Source organism: Oryx dammah, unplaced genomic scaffold (assembly GCF_014754425.2).
Source record: "Oryx dammah isolate SB20612 unplaced genomic scaffold, SCBI_Odam_1.1 HiC_scaffold_16, whole genome shotgun sequence".
Classification (NCBI taxonomy): domain Eukaryota; kingdom Metazoa; phylum Chordata; class Mammalia; order Artiodactyla; family Bovidae; genus Oryx; species Oryx dammah.
In genome coordinates this window covers 41,720,145-41,742,842 of record NW_024070200.1, presented here as the reverse complement: position 1 = coordinate 41,742,842, position 22,698 = coordinate 41,720,145, and the positions used below count along the sequence as shown (strand labels likewise).

Sequence of the window (22,698 nt, the reverse complement as noted above, 5' to 3'; positions counted from 1 at the left end):
AGTTCCTGGACTGTTATCCATCTGAAACTACAGCTTAAAACGGTATTCATAACTGAGACAGTTTAATAGGAACACAGCTACTGCACGTTGCCATAGTGGGTGCTCACCGTGCTCTGTTGCACACGCTGGTGCGGAGAGTTGAACAGGAAGGTGCCGAACAGGGCCACACGGGTGCTGTCGTGCAGCACCGCCAGGTAAGTCTCAGAGAACTCGAAGGCCGCTGGGCACTGCTCCAGCAGCTGCCACGTAGTGTCCAGGAAGAGCAGGAACACAGGAGCCTGGCAGACACACAAGGAAATGAGATTATTCAGTACTGGTCCGCAGGGCTCACGTCTACCCCCAAACTTCTCACTGACATGAAGGAAGAGATTAGTAGATGGTGAAGCCTGTGTGCGTGGCCCCGAAGCTGAGCTCAGCGTACATGAGTAGACTAGACGGCCATGGCACCCTCAGACCGAGGCTGGCCTGGGACGTGTCTCAGCACCTCTCTGCCCAAGTCTACCATGGTGAAGTGGCGAACTAGAAAGACAGGCAGGGAGTCGCCCTGTGAAGGGGGAACAGGGAAATAAGTGTTTAAGCCAAACCTGGAAACAGTTCTTCATAACATTTAAAACAAAAAACCTCCAAACTAAAAAAAAAGCTTCTGTTAACAACTTTTGGCTGACCCTGCAGTCAGCATCCAGAGACGTTCCTGGGTTTCAGAGACTGGCTGGTGTGGCCTCGGGGTCCCGGGGCACACCCTCAATGCAGCAGCTGGCAGCAGCCCCTGCACCCACCCAGTGTGTCTTGATGAGTCAGAGTCAACACGGGAAGCATTCACTGCTGGGGCTTCCTCAGATGGCAGGGACTGTTACATGGGACAGAGTCAGCAGTGCTCTTAGGAGCCTCCCTGACATGGGACACTGCAGGGCTCTCACAGCCCCACAAGGACCTGAGGCCGTGCCAGCCTCGCAGCTCTTACATGTGCCCCCCAGCCTCCCTCAACACACGTACCCCATTTTAAGAAACTATGATACTCCAAAGCTGGTTTTCCAAAATACCTAACGTGCCTATTGTCTGCTTACAGAAGACCTGCCATATTAATGGCATTTCTTCAAGCAGTTTTCAACTAAGAGAAACTCAACAGATTACTTTTTAGAGTGTCGCCTATCATACAGTTACGATAGTCTTCATACGATAGTCTTCATAAACACCTCAACTTGAACTCTAATCCATGGGTCAGTCTTGGACTAAGAAGATAGGATGTAGTGAAGGCAATGTTTTAAAAGCCTCCTTGTCCCCTTCTGCACAGAATCTCTCTCCCCATGATGACAGGGTTTTACCCTGTGCATGCTGAAGGGCTGATGATAAGCATGAAGGTTTTGTTACCTCCCTCTCCGATCTCTTCAGGTGGTTGCATCTGTCCAGGAACGGATATCCAGCCATGACCCACTCTTTCTGTATCAGACTCTGAAACCCAGTGATGGTCCTGAAATAGGGGTCCAGCATCACTTGGACCAGAGAAGCTATGATGCAGCTTAGGTCTCTTCCCTCCTCCTCTGTCAGTGAAATGGAAAGACAGCGCTCAATACACAGCAGAATGCTCAGAGAAGGACGGAAGGGGAGATAGAGCATACACTTCAGTGTTCCGTGTGCGGCGGCCTTTGAGATCATCCATGTTAGGACATTTCATTCAGGCTAGCAACTCTAAATATTACCTACAGATCATTTACACTCATGTTTAATGGAGAGATGGACTTTTACATATGAATGTTTTCTAGATATCAGAAGTGTAGCCCTCACTCTTTTTACACTTCAATGATCTGTGGTAAAAATCTCCCAGGAGTCCATTTTATTCCTGTTTTGGCAACAGTATTAAATATCCCACAATCTTTCCACTGATAGCTCGACAGGGTGACTCAGAGGTGAACAAGAGAAAGGGAACTATCCACCATCATCTGACAAGGTGGCAAATGCTTCCCTCCCATCTTTCATATCTGATGTCCTTTAATAAGAAGACCAGGAATACTCTGATAGCAAAGCCAGCCACAAAAATCAGAAGAAAACTATCATATAGTATCCATTTTATATAATGTCATCAACAAAGTATAAACAAACCAAATTATCTCAGGAATGCAAGAATTTATCCTAGAAATGCAAGGTTGGTTTAACACCTGACAAAGTAACACACCATAATAAAAAATAAAAGGACAAAAATTACATGATCATCTCATTAGATATATAAAAAGCATCTGTCTGATTAAAATTCAACATTTATTCTGGATAAAAACCCTCAACAATCTGAGAAGGGAATTTCAACCTGACAAGTGGAATCCACAAAAACCTACAACTAACATCACTCTTGCCAGTGAAATCCTGGATACTTTCCTCCTAAGTGGGCAACAAGACAAGGATGTCTGTTCTGTCACTTCTACTGAATAGTGTCTGGGAAGCTCTACACAAGGAAGTCAGGCAAGAGAGAGAAATCCAAGGCATTTCAAACTGGAGAGGAACAAGCAATAACTGTATTTGCAGACAATGAGTGTCCATATGTAAAATAAAACCCCTGCAGAATCCATAAACAACTACTAAAACTAATGAATGAGTTTAGTAAGGTTGCAGGAATTTTATACACGAGTACACAATACATCTGAAAATGAAATTTAAAAAGCAACTATTCACAACAGCATCAAAAATAAAACACAGATTTAACAAAATAAGTGCAAGGGTTCTACACTAAAAACTATAAAGCTGACATGACATGAGAGAAAACCCAAATAAATGGAGAGACATTCATTTCATGGATCGGTAGATTCCACGTTAGGACAGTATTCTTCCCAGTCTCCAGTTCAACATAGTCCTATCCAAAACCCAGTAGGCTTTCTGCTGATCCTAAAAGTTATACAGAAACACAAAGGACCTAGAATAACCAAGACAATTTTGGTAACAAGGTTGGAGGACTTACATGTCTTAATTTCAAAGTGTACCCTAAAGCTACAGCACCCAAGATACTGTGGCCCAGGGACCACGGTGGTCAGGAGTGGTTACCTTGCAGCACTACAGACAGACGTTTGCTCTCTAGCACGTACACGAGTTCTGCTGCATGTTTAAGAAATGTCCTGGAAACAGAAAGGGAAACACAATGTTAAAAACTAAACTTCCATTACACTTGAAGTCAAGCAAATCTAATCTCTCACCATACCTATTTGTAGTCTCTGTAACCTTTCGGAGTTTCTTCAGTATTTATATGAACACAGTTTGGTTTTTGTATCAGGGAAATTCATTAGCCTTTGCTGATTTACATGACCTTGAAATCACCCAACTACAGAGACAAAGAAGAGATGAGAGGCTCCCAGGGGGCAGGGGTGGAGCTGTAGGGGATGGGGGCGCAGCCCTCCAGGGATGGCAGGAGGGAGATGTAATGATGGGGCAGTCTACATCCTGACTCTGTTGGTGGTCACGTGGGTCTACAAATGTGATATAACCACACAGAAACACATAAGAACACCTGATTATAAATGCTGAACAGGGCCTAGCTTATACCACTGTCAGCTTCTCGACTCCACAGCCATCATCCAGTTGTGTGAGCTGTTACCACTGGGAAGCAGGTGAGGAGTGCATGGCTCTGTAATATTTTTGCACCTCCTGCGGATATATAATTATTTCAAAATAAAGAGAAGAAAAAGAAAACAGTTGTACAAACCTTACGTATTCCAACCACCGTGTATTCTCCAGTGAAGATAGCCATTTCTCTTCAGTTTCTTCAAACGGTTCTGCAATTAATATAATAACATATGTAATTCTATATACTTGTATATATATTCAATATAACACTTTCGGGCTTCTTCACATGATCAAATTGAGAGTTGGATGATACATCACAGTTTCTAATACTTAAAAGTTGGCTTCAAGAAGTGCAATACATTTGCATTTAATAATAAAAACATTTAAGAAGTCGCACTACAGTTCTATAAGGAATGGAACCAAGCACTCCCCAGGCCTCCGTCTCCTCTCTGGCTCTCCCGAGGAAATTTCGGAGACTCCAACCACCTCTGCCTCCTAGAGCTGCTGACCTGGCCTTCCCTCCCCAGCCTCCCCACCACTGGCCTACCCCTCCCTGCCTCCCACCCCTCCCTGCTGCCAGTGCCTGGCTGACATGGCCTTGGTGGCAACCCCTTGCCTTCCAGTCCTGCTGCCTCTCCACCGCCCAGTGACGAGGGGCTCTCTGCGCACCCTTCACACCAAGGGCCCTTTCCTGTGAGTCAGCCACCCAGGGGTATATCGAAGCACCCCGTGAGCATGTGCTCCAGCAAACATACGCGAACTCTGAGGCTGCACACATTTTGATGTGACTCAAGACATAATTCAGCACATTAGGGTCTTTGTTTGTCTGTGAGGTCACACACTGTTCTACTAGCAGACACTTTTCCTCCAAAACTAAACGCAGCTTAAACTTCATTTTCTAAGAGCTTCTGACATTCTCATATAATAATTTGTACAGGTATCTCAATGAGCCTCTACTTATTAACTATTTCTAAATTTTTAAGTAATGTCATTTTTCCTGACATGCCTCGTACGATGCCTCATAGAATCACCCAGTCATTGTTTACATATGTGTATATATATAATAAAAATAAAATTACCATTAACACAAAGTTGTTTAAGTTTTACAAAAGCCACCTGAATATCTTGGATGTTGGGTAAGGTCTTGTCCAAATCTGACTTGTAGACATCACTTCTCTGTGGATGACTTTTAGTTATTGCATTACAAATCCTAATAAAGACAAAACCTTTGAGTCATTCTTTTGTTCAACATATATGTTTTGAGCACCTACTATGAGCTAACTGTGCCACCATCTTAGTTAGTGTGACTTGATAAACCTAGGACACATTGAACTATAAGAAAAACCTGATTCATTCTGCAGTGTCTTGACCAGGAATCACTGCACTCTGAAAGTTCTTTAGAAGCAACACTACAACAAGATGTCAGCAACGTAAGATCCTTGTATGCCAAAGAACTAAACTGTTTAGTATAACCTGAGAGTTCACTTTAATACGTTCACATCCTCTCCACAGTGGTAATGCTTGTATGAAGTACATGGTGCTTTCTGACTCTCTAGCTAGAACAAGAAAGATACCCCAAGATCTGAGGGTGGTGGCCCACTCACCTCTGCTCGATCTTCCTCTGCTGCAGCACGTCTCTTACGAGGGCTGTGCGCACGAGGGCACTGCCGTTCGAGTGGCTCCAGCACCAGAACTAGGAGAGAAGCAAGGTCTTTACTTAACCGGCTGGAAAGTGGAACACAGTATTGGAGAGACCTAGCAGGCCTCACTTACTGGCATCCGTCTTCCAACAAAAGAATGGGAGAAGACCTTCAGGTCTTGATCTGCTAGCGAGCTCGGCACAACGAAGTACTCTGGAAGGCTACAGATGAAAACACAAATCATGACGTGAGAGCTTGGCTTCCAGTGGGACAAGCATGCTCTGCAGACCCCACTTTAACTAACGTGCACCCCACCTGGTGAGCACTGTGGGTACACTGAGGAGCCTAGACACAGTCGAAAACAGATATGACGTGGTCAGTTATCCCAAAAGCTGTATTATAGCAGAGGAAGAATCCAAAGGAAGCATTTGAAATACTGTCTAGAATGACTATTAATCAAACATGTATGCAACTTCTAAAAAAAAAAAAAAAATCCACTCTGGTCCTCTCAACAAGCTATGGGATAGGAAACACCAGTCACACCAACCCAACCTGACCCTCAAGTCTACTGAGAAGCATCGATTCCTTCTCTCTCCCTCTTGTCTGTTTCCCATCCAGTTACCAATGACGGCAGAGTCTGACGACTACCCCTAAAAGTGCCCCGGCTGTGAGCACCCGGCCAGAGCGAACTCACCACGTGGAGATCATGTAGCCCTCGTTGATGGAGCAGACCCTCCAGCCCAAGGCACCCGTCCTCTTCACCTCCCTGTCCCAGTCTGAGTACGTCTCGAACAGCGGCGTCTTCTGGCTGCTGCCGCCCCCAGCTCCCAAGGGTGCTCCATTAGCTTTGCTGGCTACAAGAAAAAGCAACAGTATTAAGCCAGCTCTGAATCCCCTCTCCTGCCTCCTGTCGCCAACACACTGCGATGTAGCATCCCTGTTTGTCTCCGGTCTCTCCAAGACCACCTCACCTGTCCTGGCCTGTCCTCACCTGTCCTGGCCAAGAGGCAGCCCCCTCCTCTCTCAGGACATGCCCCGCGTCCACTCCTGCAGCACCTCCATGCCCTGTCCATCCACTAGCTCTGCCTGCAGCACCTTCTGGCACTAGAGAAGGCTCTCACATGGCCACCTGGACCACTCTCACTCTACATCACACACTGCCCGTTACAGTCACTGACTACCTTCTCAGGGCATGAACGATGCTGCTCCCACATTTCCTCTTCAGTCATCTCCTCCTCAATTTTCAACTGTTTGTGGTCACTCTTAACCCCTTGCCCCAAGCTGAAGCATGAACCCAGGTCACTGCTGGTTTTGCCTAGAGAGAGAATGCATCCACCAGCGCCTGCACTCTTGAGCCGTCTGGACCTTTCATCTCTCTGCTACTGACTTCTCAGCCCTTTCCTACTGTGACTCACTATGACACTCTTGGTCTCTACTCAGCTTTCCTCTGATGATAAGCTCACGTGGACTCCTCACACTCCACTAGAGAGCTGGTACAATGGAGGGTTACAGAGGCCAGGACCTGACCTTCCCAAGCAAGGAACCTTTCCACTTGAGAAGTGCTGCAACGTGCTGGGAGCATGTGCACAGCCTCAGGAGGGCCTCAAAGGGACTGGAGGGAAAGAAGGGTCCACTCTGGGTGACAGAGGGTACCCCTCTCAGCCTGGGCTCTCCCTACTTGAGCTGCACTCAGCCCAGCCAATTGCTGCCACAAGACACCGTACCTGAGAAACAGGCTTTCAGGATGCTGCCCTTGCCCCAACGTCTCCAACTACATTCTCTTGAAGTACCCTCGCAAGCCTGCCCTGACCCTTGTTGCCCAGTGCTCTCCAACTCTCATCCCCCTGTAGTTGTAAAGACCCTTCTCCGTCCGGTGAACATGACACGCCCGTTCCCATGGACTACTTACTAAACCTGCTGTAAAACAGGTATTTACTGAGACGTGACCACAGGCTAAGGCCTGAAAATGGACAAACAAGTAAGATTTCACCCCTACTTCAAGGTGCTTGTCAGTGCACTGGGTGGACGTGAGTGATGAGGAGCAGGAAGCCCTGCGCTGTTGCTGGGGCCACAGGCTGAGTGGGACAGGAAGGCTTCTGACCCAAGATGCTCTGAGCAGAGTCCTAAGGAACCAGCCAAAGCAAGCGCTGCCCAGTGGCTGATGAGAAGGAGAGGGGCATGCTGGGCAGAGCTGGACTTAAGAAATGTGGCCGATTTGTACACCATTGAGTAGTGAACTACCTTAAGTGCAGTAAGGGTGCCAGAGGTGGCGGCAGGGAGGTTGGGGAATGCCCAGACGCACAGGTGTGCTGCACCAAAGAGCAAGCACCAGCCACACGTGTTCTTTATATTTTAAATGAAATTTAAGTTTAACCGAGATTTTAAATTCAGTTCCTCAGCTGCATCAGGCACATTCCAGTGCTCAACAGCCACATACGGCCAGCGACTTCTCTACTAGCCAATGCAGGGCACAGGACACGCCACCACTAGACAGCACTCATGACTCTAGATCGGGAAGGGTCTCAAGCGCCAGGCTAGGAATTTAGGATTTTATCCTTTACGTGGCATCAGAATTATGATGATCATGATTCTAACAGAGCTTGTTAAAAGTTAAAATGCTCCTTCTAAGCCCACATTCTGGCATGGTGCTCCGTCTCAGCACCTGCTCTTAGAGTGACAACCACAGGAACATTCTGGGAAACTTGGGACCCGTGACTGCTCTAGAACTCAGAACCCACATGGAACTCCCAGGCAATTCCCGCTTTACCCAATGTTCCAAAACACCGAAACCCACAGCAAGCTAGCCAGTATTAGAAAACCTACGAATTTCATCATATGACCAAATTAAAGGGGGAAAAACCCTTTCAAGAACAGAAAAACATTTGACAGAGTTCAACATGTGCTCGTGATGTAAAAAATAGCAAATTTTAGCAAATTAGGAATCAAAAGGGATTTCCTTAACTCGATAAAGGCTATTTGTCAAAAACAAACACCAAACATCATCCACATTCAAACCAAGAAAAGAAATGCTGCCTTTACCACCACCGCACAGAGGTGCCCGCCACGCACTGAGACCACCACCAGAGAGAAGCTGAAAGAACACTACGGACTTTCACCAGGAGCTTGTAAATACTCTGGCAGCTCTGCCCTAGTGGGTAGCCAGGACTGCATGCTTCTCAGTGTCCTGAGGTTGAAGACTAGGAAGCTGGGCTGAGAACACACTCACTGTTTATGAGACTGCTCTTCTGGCAAAAATATATAAAATCTCAAGATCAGAGGATGAAGAGATCGCTTTTTCTGAACATGAAGCGAAGGCACCTACAGGGTCTTGCACTGTATGCTATTCCACAGGTTCTGCCTGTTCAGAACCCATCCACGTCTCAGCCACCAGGATCAGGGATCTTGAACACTCAACATCTTCTCCAGCGAGAGCTTATTATAGCATGTGCAGCAGGTACTCAGCCTGTCACTAGCAAGTCTGGCAATTTTTATGCTTTCCAGGAAGTCCCAAGGCCCAAAGCCCATGCCTGTGTACAGGTACCCAGGGAAGGCTGGCTGGGCTGGTCCTCTAGAAGAGCCGGCCACCCTGACGTTGCTGACTTAGGTCTCAGGATAGCCGTCCTCAGCCAGCTGACAGGGACAGGACAGGGAGCAATCCTGACCTTCACTAGCTCCTGTGACACAGTTCACAGGTCTTATCCCAGACTCCAGCCCTACAGAGTTTCCATGTAACCAGCCCCTCCATAGTCAGAATGGCCTCAAGCAACAGTAAAGACCACAAAGCAGTCAACACAGGAAAACAAAGCCCATCACTTCAATGACACTGCAGAAATCAGAGTCACACAGAGGGCGAGGAAGGGAAGAACAGAACTGTGATCATGAAGAAGTTCCAGAGAGCTGAGTCAACAAAGTGGTTTAGATGCAACATTCAGACCTCATGGGCTGGGCGGCGCCACTGTTACTGTCTTTTAAAAGCTCTCCCAACAGGGATTCTGGCGTATAGGCTGATGCATTCCTACTGCAGAGACAGAGCACCAGTCACAACCATTCACAGCTACATGAAAATGTTAGAAGAACTGACAAACAATAAACTAAAACTTTCTACAGTTTTGAATGGAGTTCGTTCTCCGCAAGTGGTTTTCCAATAAGCACCTAAAGGAACATCCAATGCTTACAAAAGGAGGATAAGACTGCAAAACAAAATGACGTCACTGACTTGACTTTCTTGCAGAGTTTACACTGCACCCCGAGATCTTGTTGCCCCATCTGTAAGCAGGGGTCTATCACAGGGTGGAGCTGCCGACCCTGGGCCTGTCAGGAACCCGAGGTTTTCACTCTAGTCCAGAAGCACAATCTAACCTCTTGTCAATTTCATAACAAAGATGGACCTGTATCTTTTGGATGTTATTTGTCCAATAATACACTGACTGGTGAAAACAGCATCTTCATGGTTGCCTTCAGGTTAAAAGAGGAAAAACAGAACTGTTGTTTCTGTTTGTGCCTATGCCTGCCGAGGTGTCAGCGTGGGGGCTGTCCCACCCCGCAGGTACCAGGCATCTTCCCAAATATCAGGATCCTCCCAGAAGTATTCAAGTGATGCTGAACACAAGAGAAAACCTCAGAACGACTAAGGCCAGCTAAAACGCTCTTAGATAACTGCTGGCCACATCCTCCTGCTGCTCGTCCCGGCTGTGAGAACAACTTTGTCGCCTGCCTGCCTGTAGTAAGAGCTTCTTTAATCCAGCTGCTGAATCAAGGTGTTATCCTGAAGGTCAAGGGTGGGTTACTGGGTCTTCCAATCAGTTTCTGAATCAGTTTAATGGATTCTGACTGCAGTGCGTGGAAATTTCAGGCCTCCTTTGATCTTACAAATGCAGTGTACCTTCAGGGAGGGTATGAAAGGATGTTACCCTACGAGGAACCTTCCCAGAACTCTGGCTGAGCACTACGTGTACGAAGTGCCTGCCGAGGAGGAGGAGTCTGAAGGATGCAATATAAAGTACTCCTAGATATTTTACATGTTAATTATCAATGATTACTTTCTTGACAAGCTACACGTGAGAAGATACAGAAGAGATGGATGGGAATAAGGAAACCCAGTGGTAGAAGGGCTATGGACTGAATAAACTATTTAAAATATTAACAACCCAGAGATGCCCACAGTGGATGGATACAACCGTGAGCAGTCAGGGAATCAGGCCTCGGGTCACCAAATGCATCAGACAGTTCATTGTCCTGGCTGAGTTCCAGGCATCACACTGTGCAGAACTTGCAGGTCTCTACACTGGACTCATTCCTACCAGAAAAAAGGCAGCTGGTCTGTATCATGAACAGTGGGGATCAAAGGCCCTCCTAGACCTTTGTGTCACCTCCTAGAGTGTGACTGAGGACCGCATCTGCAGCCTGATGATGTGCCAGAGGGCCATCTGTCCACCTCCTAGTACAGACTTACAGCACCTCATCTTCAGACAATAAGTGGATTTTCTTTATGTTAAGAAATGAAAAAATTATTTGTACTGTTCAAGCCTAAGTTACAAACAGTTATATTTTGATACAAAAAATTAAGTTACAAACATTTTGTTATCCGATTTCTTCAAGTATAGTACCATAAGACCAAAACTATGACTTCCACCTGTCATATCTGCAGTGTTTAGGAGCATCGTCTAAAGCAGTGAAGTACACTGACACCACATGCATCTGTGGGTGCTATAGGCTACTCCTGCGTCTTAATGCACTTACAACATAATGATACTGGAATACACTTTTATTACACACATTACTTAGATTACTATACATGTTCTAACAAAATATAAAAGGCCAGTAAAATTAGTAACTTACAAGCTCCCCATTAGGACCCTGCTGGCTAGGTGAAGGGACCTTTCACTACAAACATGCAGCTGAGTCATCCTGCTCCCTTAAAGACAGGGCAAACATGAGATTCAGCAAGCAACAGACAGGTGGTCACTAACCTATGAGGGGGTGAAGTGACAAATGACCTCAATGATTTTCCTCTAGCCTTTTATGAGGTTAAAAAAAGGAAACCGGTTGATCAAAATTACATTTGTATATAAAAGAACTCAGAATTATATGATCACTTGCGATTTTCTTTGGTGGTGTCATCACTGACATCTATGTGAACAGAACTATTCACTTTTGTAAAAACGGTTTAAAATACATTGTTTTTTGTCTTTCAGATGAATGCTCATCTTCCTTTCATGAATCTTATTCATAATTATAAAGTCAATACTTTGACTTAATGAAGTCCATTAAAGAGTTCAGCCACTTCAGCTTTTGCATGAAATCACACCTTTCCAAAAAAGATTATGAATTTCAGATGTCGTTTAATTTCCTCCAGTTTTCTTAAAAGGTAAGATTACTTTAACTCAAGCTACCAATTAAAGGTGGAGAGGGAGAGTTATCTTCCTTCATCATAAAATACAAGCCACTGACTGCGGGTAAAATACTTGACACGCTTCCCATAAGCCTTTTGTTATAGTTGCTTATAGGTTCTTCACTTTTAAAGGAAATAATCTGACAAATATTATCTCTTTTAGCACAGAGTGCTTAATTCTCTAATAGTTATGAAGGTAATAATTCAACAATCATTAAGACTCAGGTACTTGGAGGCTTCTCATAAAACATAAGAATAAAGTTTAAGACAATGTAAAGTTAGTCACAGTAGTTAATATTTTCATATTTACCTGAATTGTGGTATTTTTTCCCAACATATTCAAATGCAAAGAGTAGCTGGAGGTCTGTTGGCTGGGAATAATGAGCTATTGCAAGGCATACCTAGGAAAAATTCTACATTTAGAATTGATTTCAACACACGTGGTTAAATGAAACGTACAACGAGGCCTTGGGTGTGGGGAGCATCATCTGGGGCAAGGTCTATGGACACTTGTTTCCATGTTTTCCTGCTGACCTAGAGCTGGAATGGGCTCTCTCAGGCCAGGGACCTCATTCACTGCTGTGCCCCCAGACACTGTTCAATCTTTAGTGACTACACGCCAAGTGTTCAGTACGTGTTTGCTGAGCTGAATTTTAACAGGGAAATAATTTTACTCAGATAAACAAAACTTGGAAAGTAAATGAAGCATTCTCAAAAAAGGCAGTGACATATCCACTCCTAAAAAGAAAAGAGAAATTTTCATTTTTTAAGGACGATAATTATTTAATACCAGCAATCCGGAAGGCTCAGTATAAGGGATGCTCTTTTAATGTTCATAACTCATTTTAGATTTCAGAAAAATCTAAAAACAGAAAAGCTACAATTTTTTTTCTTACAAAAAATAAAAATTAGTAAGAAACCCAAAAGTTCATGGGTGGTTAAAAGAGATACATTAAAAAAAAAAAAAAAAAAACTGTTTAAGCAAAATGGTTGAGACTCTGCCTGTGCTGGGAAAAGCATGGTCTTTGTAATCCAATGATCAGGGCTTGGATCACTGGATCACCCAGCCCCACCAAGCACCTGCCAGGAACCTGTGTGAAGTCAACTCATTGCCTGAAGCCTCAGTCTGGGCATGTGAATCATGAAGATGAAATCGAGGCTGCACTAAGGATGGGTAACTCGAGCACACGCCAGCCTCGGGAGCACCTGCACACGGGAGATATGGCTGCGATCAACCTCAACTGCTGCTGGACTGAAGGATGGTATTCCAGCTTACAGAGCCCCAGACTAGTGACGGGAGATGGGAGAAAACAATCTCACACGATCAGACAGAGGAAAATGAAGACAGACGCAAGGAGAGAACAACAGACCATCTTACTTAAAAAGTTATCCTTTAGAAGAAAAAGCATTAAGCCAGAATGATATGCTTTTGACAGTGAGCAAGCAAGAAGTTTAGTTAATTGTTAGTCCTTGTCAAATTAGCCATGTCTGCAGTGGGCTGATGCAGATTCTATTCACTGGTAAGTATGTGTCAGTTGTTAGAAATATATTTTAGAAGTGTTCTACAGAATAAATACTTCCTGTCTTACTAAATTAAAACATAAAACTAGGAGAATGGTTACCATTAGTTTCAGTTTTGACAAAAAACAATGACAATAATAATGGCTCCTTGAAACTTACGAAATACCTTGCTATTCTTAACACCTGTGGGAGAGCCTTCTCTGAGAGTCCATCCCACTTGGGAAGTTTAGGAGACAGTGACCTGCATGTCCATCCCCTGCCTGCTCACCAGTCCTTAGAGCACTTCTTCTAGGAGCAAACTACAGAATCTATACCTTGAAAAAGTCCTTCTCACTTCCTACTTCTCTGGGCACCATGTTTAGTTTATAAGCTTTGTTGCACTTTTCTCAAGGTTCCTTTTTCATTTTTGTCCCATTTTTCAGCACTACCAGAGCCACAATCTTAAGCCATACCTGCCTTATGGCATCTCTGTGGGCTTCCCTATATTCTAAAAAAAATTAATAACACTTAAGGATTCTCTTCTAAAGATGAACTTTTGAGCAACAACTCTGTTCTCTGGATTATCTGCTGCAATTACCAGATACCTGCATGCTGCATTAAATCTCCTCCATCAGGCAAGCTCTACCAGCTCTCCTGTACCTACCCCCACCCCCCACCCCATCCCTCAGCAGTCTCTGGTCTGGAAGCACCTGTCTAAATATGGTCCGTCTGACTCAGTCCCAGCCACCTCCTTCTCCACATTCTGTTCAAGAAGCCCTTCCCCACTGATCAACCAACCACTCTTTCTCTGAAGCTGTCATCTCTGGTCAGTGCTCTGTAGTTAACTGAGCTTGCTCTGTAGTTAAAGAAGCGGTCCTTTCCAGGGCTTCACATACTAGTCATGAGCATGAATAAGGAGGAGGATACCGGGTTCTCTGTTTTACTTCTACTATGAAGTTCAATTCCTCCAGGGCAAATACCAGGTCTCCTCCCTTCAACGGGTACTTTCGGAGCAGCCACCTGTCCTAAGCCCCAGGCACTCAGAATGAACAAAACAAACACAAACCCTGTGCTCACCCTGAGCTTACATTCTAGTGGGGAAGAAAGACACTGAACCAGATCAACAGGAAAGTCTATATTAAAAGAGACAAGTGTGAGTGCTAAAAGGGAAAGTAAAACGAGCAGGGAAGAGGATGTGAGGTGATAGAGTGAGAGAAGGAGAGAGCACGTTAGTTCTTTAGAAGAGAAGACCAGGCAAGGCCTCTGCGCACATCTGAGGAAGCCCAGGAGACTCTGCACTTCTGCCATCTCCTTAGTACTTTCTGGGGGCGCTCTGCACTTCAGAACAGCTGCACTGAAAATACTAGTTTACAGAATGAGTTCCTAATGTAGTCAGGAAGTAATCCAAGCCCATCATACTAGTTATCACTTTGTCTGAGACCTTTAGAAAGCAGTCAGGGGCCGTGTTTACACAAAAGAAATCCACAGATCACTGATGATGGAATATGTTTTTTATGGCCACCAAGCCTATCTGCTAGGCAAAACCCAATGCAGCCCATTTCTAAAAAGCCCTTAAAGATAGCACATCACATTTACAAAGGTTAGGAAACAAGCCTTTAAAAGCATTCGCATTTAAAGAAGACTACAAAAATAATCTTGTGACACTGACTCAGTTTAATCTCCTGCACTACAGTTGATTCTGGGGGAAGGAGACACAGCCGGATCTAAGCTGTTGGCCAGCAGTGTAACCACAAGTGCACAGGACTCCACTCAGGTAACCTCAGTCCAGGCTACCTCTGGAAACCCAGACAAAGGCACACACAACTGTGTCACACTCCCACTGTCACTGCAGGACACTCAGAAGAGCAGGAAAGCCAGGAGTCCTCTTCCTTCAGCCTTTCCACACTCACTACCTAAAAAGACTATGTCCACATTCCTAGGTTCTATCACTAAGAGTGTAATAAGAGACTTTAAAAAGTAGGTCTCATTTTCATGTACACTTATTCCAATCTTGTAAGCATTAAAAAATGTTCAGAAAAGATCTACACCTTTGAAAACTGCTTCTGAAATAGTTCATTTGCCCTGGCTATTGCAGAAAATTGTAATTTTCTGTAATACTATTGATTGATATTTAGGCAATAACAAAATAGACTACCAGAAGGCTTTGGAGCAATATTTAACAATATGTGAACCAATTTAACATTTCAAGATTTTGTAATTCAAATAGGAATATAACTGCTGTATTTCCAAAAATTATCAATGGTTCACACATCAGAGAACTGTGAACACGCATCTGGTCATTTTAAAACAATTTACAAAAATCAGAGTACTTCCAGAGAAAACAGTATTCAAAGTTTCCAGAGGTAGAATCAAGCTGTAACTTCCCAACTGTGCCCTAGTTTCAAACGAAAAATTTCACATGAAATAAAAGAGTATACTAGAACTTTTGTTTTAAATTCATGAAGACATTAAGCTTTGGCAGCCATACATGATTTAACCTGTGTTTGAAGATATGTAAATCAGGGGGAAAATTCTCCACTTGTATTCTTTTTTTCTGGCCATACCACATAGCATGTGAATCCCTGACCAGGGATGAACCTGAGTCCCCTGCAGTGAAAGCACGGAGTCTTAACTGCTGGACTGCTAGGGAAGTCCCTCCATTTATATTCTTAATGCCTGTTTCTTTCCTGTATTTCCCCTCTTATGATTATACAAAGACAAAAACAGTATTTCTTTTGGGTGTGAGGTAACTGCTTTTTATATTTTAAGACAGTGTGGAAAGGATTTTTGCCAGCAATCTGGTCTGCAGAAAGGGCATAAAAAACTGGAGCCGCCTGGTCAGTTTTGTGTAGATAGTTCAGTGAGGCCCCTGAAGCACTTGCAAGCAGCAACAACAGGTAAGGGATATTCTGAATTTCTGTTTCATTCATTTGGAAACTAATCATTTATGTGGAAATATCTTTCACGCTTCTACTTTGTACTGTTAAATTTAATTTTCATTTGTTCATGCTTTATTGCCTCAATTACACTTAGCAACAAGTATCCTAGATGGTGCAAGAAGGAGTCAGATAATTATGATTTTCAATGACTGACACAAGTGTCATCTGAAACACAGAATAGAGGATGGGAGAAAAGTAAACTTCCTGGAAGACTGTTGGGCCACTGTATCAATTTCTTACTTAAAAAAAAAAATCCTGTTGTAACTCCATTCCCTCAGTTCCAATGGTGTCCCTACTCTTGACATGCTATACATACTGAAGGTAATGTTTCCATAAGCAGATTCCTGGTGCTTTGATTAAACAACAACTATAGAGGAATTTTAAAAATTAACTTGGTTCAATTATTTTATATGCAATCTACCACCTAATTAATTCTGAAGTCTTTCTACATAAGAACAGGTACCTCAAACTAGTAAAATGCCAAAATCACAAACTGCAGAACTGAATGGCTAACAGCAGCCATAAAAGTTCTCTGGCTGAATTTCCCATCCTGTAGCATGCAGAAAGATGGTCTTAACACACTCTCTCTGAAAACTGGTCAGCCACAGACCCATCACCACTTCTGCTACCTAATCGAGCTGCAATGGCCAGGCATCTTCAGATATTTATTTCATGTTTGCCCTCCTGTAAAGAAACTGTTGACTCTGGTTCTAAAAATAAACTGATCACCTCCCCACCAAAGTACAGGAAGACAGCTGCCGTAAGATTTTTCCTATAGCCTCACTGATATCAACAGAAAATTAACTGCAGTAAGTTTACTGACCATGGAGAACAAATGCACCCATTTCTCATGGCCCAAAACTCCCTCATCGCTCCTCTATTCTCAATACAAGAAAGCAAGGCTCCCCTGGAGATTCTGTTAGTAGACTCTGCACTTGCTGCACCACAGACTAGCCGGGGTGGGAGGTTGCTTAGGACCAGCTTCACTCCTCTACTAAAGCCAAAATAGGGACTCAAAGAAGGAATTTCTGCCCTTGAATCTCACTCCATGAGTTTGCAGTAAACATTTCCTGGAAGGCAGGGGAAAAACAAGGCAATTAAAAAGCCCTTAGCTTTTAGTTGCCCCTGTGGAATATCATTTAAATTAATTCATTAAAATTTCTTTATTGTACTAATATTTATTAGACCCCTCTTACAACTGCGTATTTACCTAACCTTATGTAACCTCAATCAAGCTTTTAGTTTGATAATAAAGCTCTGAGGTTCTGAATTAAAAGTCTTACCAAACTTCAATTACAATATAGCATCATCTTTTCAATCTTTTTAACGAGAAAAAAACCAGCTGGTAATGATCTTAATGTAGAAGGTACATGATAGTTTTTTGTATTTTAGAAGTTGATTTAAAAAAAATTATGTAGAATAGCTTAAAGTAGCCATAAACTAGTAACTAGTCCAAAGAAACAGTTCTAGAAACATTCCTGACTTTCACTTTACATAGGGAGACATCTAATAACTTCCCCTTAAAAAAAAAAAAAAATCAGAGCAGCTGAGAAATGAGAATTTCCATAAGGAACTGTAACTGGTGAACACAGTGCAAAAGTTGTGACAGAACTTAACAGGATTACCTTTTTGGCACTTTCAGGACCGGATTCATCAAAGCGAAATCTGACAATTCTGAAATCTTTACAGTAAATAATTAACTCTGTTGGATTAAATTTCAGCTTCTGGTTTGGACCCAGGACTTTCTGCTTCCTCTTGTGGTCATTTACTGAAAAGGAAAAACAATTCTTTCTTGATACTTACTCTTTAGTATACTTTAACAAACTCTTGCTGAGAACTGGAAGATCGCCCACCACTGGGGTACTGCTTCTCTGGAATCTTTCCTGTTCAGATATGATTCTGAGAACTTTGGGGAGTCAGTTTTAACCCTGCTTCTGATGATACCAAAGATATCTCTTTACATAAAATCACTACCATCTATACTTAATGATTAAAGTTTTAATTAAAAAGAGGACAAATACCAGAAAATATAAAAAGCCATATATTTTATATCTCTATTTTAAAATAATTTACTGATTACTTTTTAACTAATTTTCCTGGGATCCAAAATATAAAAATAAAATAGGAAAAAACCTACAGAAATAAAATTCCAACCAAAGTACTTGAGGGATATAATTCGTCAAGTGAGAATTTAGCAACTGAGTGAAGAATAATACATACATGTGACTATTTGCTCAATACACGTTAAAGGCACATCATGTTCACCAAGTAGAAGGTTTCTGTAATGGAATTTCTGAAATAAAAAAGTACGTTCGTGTTAATTCTGTTAGCAATCACTTCCCAATGGTAATAACAAGCCTTACTGTTAGGTGTGATGAGAAGCTGCAAGGACGCTCTCTGAAAAGAACAGAAAGCTCTTGCCTGTGTGTAGCTATGACATTTGAGAAGGCAATTGCACCCCACTCCAGTACTCTTGCCTGGAAAATCCCATGGACGGAGGAGCCTGACAGGCTGCAGTCCATGGGGTCGGTAGGAGTCGGACACGACTAAGTGACTTACTTCACTTTCACTTTTCACTTTCATGCATTGGAGAAGAAAATGGCAACCCACTCCAGTATTCTTGCCTGGAGAATCCCAGGGAGGGAGGAGCCTGGTGGGCTGCCGTCTATGGGGTCGCACAGAGTCGGACACGACTGATGCGACTTAGCAGCAGCAGCTATGACAGTGCTGGCACTGTGGCAGCACAGAATGCATTCCAGTAGGAATCAGGGGAGGAAGAAAGACATGACATGCCTGCTTTGATCACATTCTCTTCACCTTTCTCCCACACTTTAAACAATAAAATTAGGACAGATTACACACTACAGTGTCACTATAACTTACAGGATATGTTACAGTATCCTGTCAATCACTTCACAGCAAACACGTGCATGTCTAGTTCAGGTAAAACTGTCACTAAAATAGTAAAGAAATGGGCCTTCAAAGTCATCAGATTTTAATGGGTAAAGTCATGGCCTGATTTTCACAATGGAGATTTTAGAGCAGAAAGTCTACCAGAAATAAACATCTTTAGTCAAACTACTGCTTGTTTGTTAAACTCACTTTTTAAACACACTTTCAAACTAAGGACATAGCTGATGCTATTAACCTTCTGTTGGTGGGGCACTGGCTAATATTTTTCTGAGTGGTACTGGATTTAAGCTCTTCCAGGTATATTGGTCTCATTTACAGTGAAATCTGGGGCCAAAGACAGAAATAAAGCTAAAAACAAAAGGAAAAACCCAAGTTTACAGTCTAATAAGCTAGTGTCTCTACATAGTAGGTATATCTAAACGCCTTAAATTTAAATATACCTACACACTGCAATAGATTGAAATATACTTATCCATAGTTACACACTTCAGTCAAAAGTTTAGAATTACATCCAAAAATAACTATCACAAATAAAGGTCTAGGGGGTAAAGTACATAACACTTTGCAAATCAAAATAGAAAATGAGAATTGAGGAAAAGTCCAGAATTATTAAGTTAGTCAAATGACTGAACTTTTGAGAACTCAAATTATATGGAGCTACTCTTATCCAGTTAGAAAATAAAATAGCAAGAGGTTATTAAGGAAAAACTTTATCAATATTTTTCTTCATTCTTACTAGAAATTTGAAATAAGAATTTTACTTTTTTTGAAAAATGCCAGTTAAAGATACTATGAAATATATAAAACATGCAGCATTTATGAGATTATTTGCTATATACTTTTTTTCTTTATGACCAGTCAAAAAGGATCTCTTTGTTTTTATATGTAAGTTAAAAGATTTAGAAGGAAAAAAAAAAGATTTAGAAGGAAATAATAGCTCCCTTATTAAAACGTTACATAAGCAAAGATCACAGAGGATAAATATAGCAATGTGACTTAAAACCATCTCACTAACTATACCCGCCTCAACACTCTCCTTAACCTTTACTTTGGATTTTAATGTAATACATTCCTAACCTTACATTCAGTTCAGTTCAGTTCATTCACTCAGTTGTGTCTGACTCTTTGCAACTCCATGGACTGCAGCACACAAGGCTTCCCTATCACCAACCCCTGGAGCTTGCTCAAACTCATGTCCATTGAGTGAGTTGGTGACACCATCCAACCATTTCATCCTCTGTCATCCCCTTCTCCTCCTGCCTTCAATCTTTCCCAGAATCAGGGTCTTTTCCAATGAGTTGGTTCTTCACACCAGGTGGCCAAAGTACTGGAGTTTCAGCTTCAGCATCAGTCCTTCCAATGAATATTCAAGACCGATTTTCTTTGAATGGACTGGTTGGATCTCCTTGTAGTCCAAGGGACTCTCAAGAGTCGGAGTCTCCAACACCACAGTTCAAAAGCATCAATTCTTTGGTGCTCAGCTCTCTTTTATGGATGCAAGAGTTGGACTCTAAAGAAAACTGAGCAACGAAGAATTGATCCTTTTGAACTGTGGTGTTGGAGAAGACTCTTGAAAGTCCCTTGGACTGCAAGGAGATCCAAAAGTGAAGTCACTCAGTCATGTCTGACTCTTTGTGACTCCATGGACTGTAGCCTACCAGGTTCCTCCATCCACAGATTTTCCAGGCAAGAATATTGGAGTGGGTTGCCATATCCTTCTCCAGGTATAAGGTATAAGAGTATAAAGCCTTGATACAATTAAACAGCATACAAATCAAACGCACCTGTAATGGCATTGGATCATCCGTAATGAAGGAAATTTTGAAGTTACTGCATATCAGTTTTCCCCACAAATCGTACTGGCTTGTGTCCGATGCGATGCATTTTCTCACAAAATTGACTTCATTTACAACAATTTCTCCTTTACAAAAAGAAACATATCATTGTGCAAACTACAAACACACCATAAAATGTCAACAGTGGCTGTGTGACCTAGAAGGAAAATTTCCTGATGACAGAAAGAAGAAACACTGAGCCAGGACTTCACAACAGTAACAGCCGCAGTGGGGTGCTGTACTCCATTTGTGAGATACAGAACCTGAGGCACAAAGACCTTGGGGTCTGAGATGTTCCACCAGAAGGACTGAGCTGGAGTCTGCACTGTCTACTATGCTACACTGCCTCTCATTATTTACCAAAAGGCATCCCAGAGAAGAAATGACCTGCCCTGTCTCCTGCAGAGTATTACTTGATGGGATAGTTGTGTTCTATTAACACGTGACTTGATCTCCAAAGCCCATGTCTTCGATTCCTTTCATAAGGGATGAGAAACAGTTCAGTGTTAATCTCAAGATTAAGAATAAAATCTATTTATCCTAAAATGTTAGTCGCTCAGTCCTGTTCAACTCTCTGCGACCTCACAGGCTGTAGCCTGCCAAGCTCCTCTGTCCATAGGTTTCTCCAGGCAAGAATACTGGAGTGGGTTGCCATTTCCTCCTCCAGGGGATCTTCTAGACCTGGGGATCGAACCTGGGTCTCCTGCATGGCAGGCAGATTCTCTACTGCCTGAGCCAGCAGGGAAGCCCATTTAACCTATAATAAACCCACAAAGCCAAATCGAGTTTCCCTCTGCACTCACATAATAACTTGGTTGGCAACAAAACTTTAAAACCTCAGAGACCTCCAGGACAATATTAAATGCTCCAACATTTGAACCATAGGAGTCCCAGAAGAAGACAAAAAGAAAGACCATGAGAAAATACTTGAGGAGATAACAGTTGAAAACTTCCCTAAAATGGGGAAGGGAATAATCACCCAAGTCCAAGAAACCCAAGAGAGTCCCAAACAGGATAAACCCAAGGAGAAACACCCCAAGACACATATTAATCAAATTAACAAAGATCAAACAGAAAGAACAAATATTCAAAGCAGCAAGGGAAAAACAACAAATAACACACAAGGGGATTCCCATAAGGATAACACCTGATCTTTCAATAGAAACTCTTCAGGCCAGGAGGGAATGGCAAGACATACTTAAAGTAATGAAAGAAAATAACCTACAGCCCAGATTACTGTACCCAGCAAGGATCTCACTCAAATATGAAGGAGAAATCAAAAGCTTTACAGACAAGCAAAAGCTGAGAGAATTCAGCACCACCAAACCAGCTCTCCAACAAATGCTAAAGGATATTCTCTAGACAGGAAACACAAAAAGGGTGTATAAACCTGAACCGAAAACAACAAAGTAAATGGCAACGGGATCATACTTATCAATAATTACCTTAAACGTAAATGGATTGAATGCCCCAAAAAGACAAAGACTGGCCGAATGGATACAAAAACAAGACCCCTATATATGTTGTCTACAAGAGACCCACCTCAAAACAAGGGACACATACAGACTGAAAGTGAAGGGCTGGAAAAAGATTCCATGCAAATAGAGACCAAAAGAAAGCAGAAGTAGCAATACTCATGTCAGATAAAATAGACTTTAAAACAAAGGCTGTGAAAAGAGCCTTCTCTGTAAGAAGGATACTACAAAACAATCAAAGGATCAATCCAAGAAGAAAATGTAACAATAATAAATATATATACACCCAACAAAGTTCAGTTCAGTCGCTCAGTCGTGTCCGACTCTTTGCGACCGCATGAATCGCAGCACGCCAGGCCTCCCTGTCCATCACCAGCTCCCGGAGTTCACTCAGACCACGTCCATCAAGTCCGTGATGCCATCCAGCCATCTCATCCTGGGTCGTCCCCTTCTACTCCTGCC

At 42.8% G+C, this 22,698-nt stretch overlaps 1 protein-coding gene across 1 annotated transcript in view; it reads right to left on the bottom strand.

Annotated features, from left to right (window-relative positions):
• Positions 1–22,698, bottom strand: part of MTMR10 (myotubularin related protein 10) — a 46,278-nt gene that overhangs the window by 4,888 nt on the left and 18,692 nt on the right. Inside the window, exons 3-14 of the mRNA XM_040257402.1 lie at positions 20,711–20,847; positions 18,234–18,306; positions 17,639–17,781; positions 11,885–11,975; positions 5,878–6,037; positions 5,317–5,404; positions 5,148–5,236; positions 4,623–4,753; positions 3,683–3,752; positions 3,028–3,098; positions 1,369–1,538; positions 108–278 (exon numbers count right to left, since the gene is read on the bottom strand). Of these exons, the coding sequence (XP_040113336.1) occupies positions 108–278; positions 1,369–1,538; positions 3,028–3,098; positions 3,683–3,752; positions 4,623–4,753; positions 5,148–5,236; positions 5,317–5,404; positions 5,878–6,037; positions 11,885–11,975; positions 17,639–17,781; positions 18,234–18,306; positions 20,711–20,847 (1,394 nt within the window). The remainder of the gene's footprint in view (positions 1–107; positions 279–1,368; positions 1,539–3,027; positions 3,099–3,682; positions 3,753–4,622; positions 4,754–5,147; positions 5,237–5,316; positions 5,405–5,877; positions 6,038–11,884; positions 11,976–17,638; positions 17,782–18,233; positions 18,307–20,710; positions 20,848–22,698) is intronic.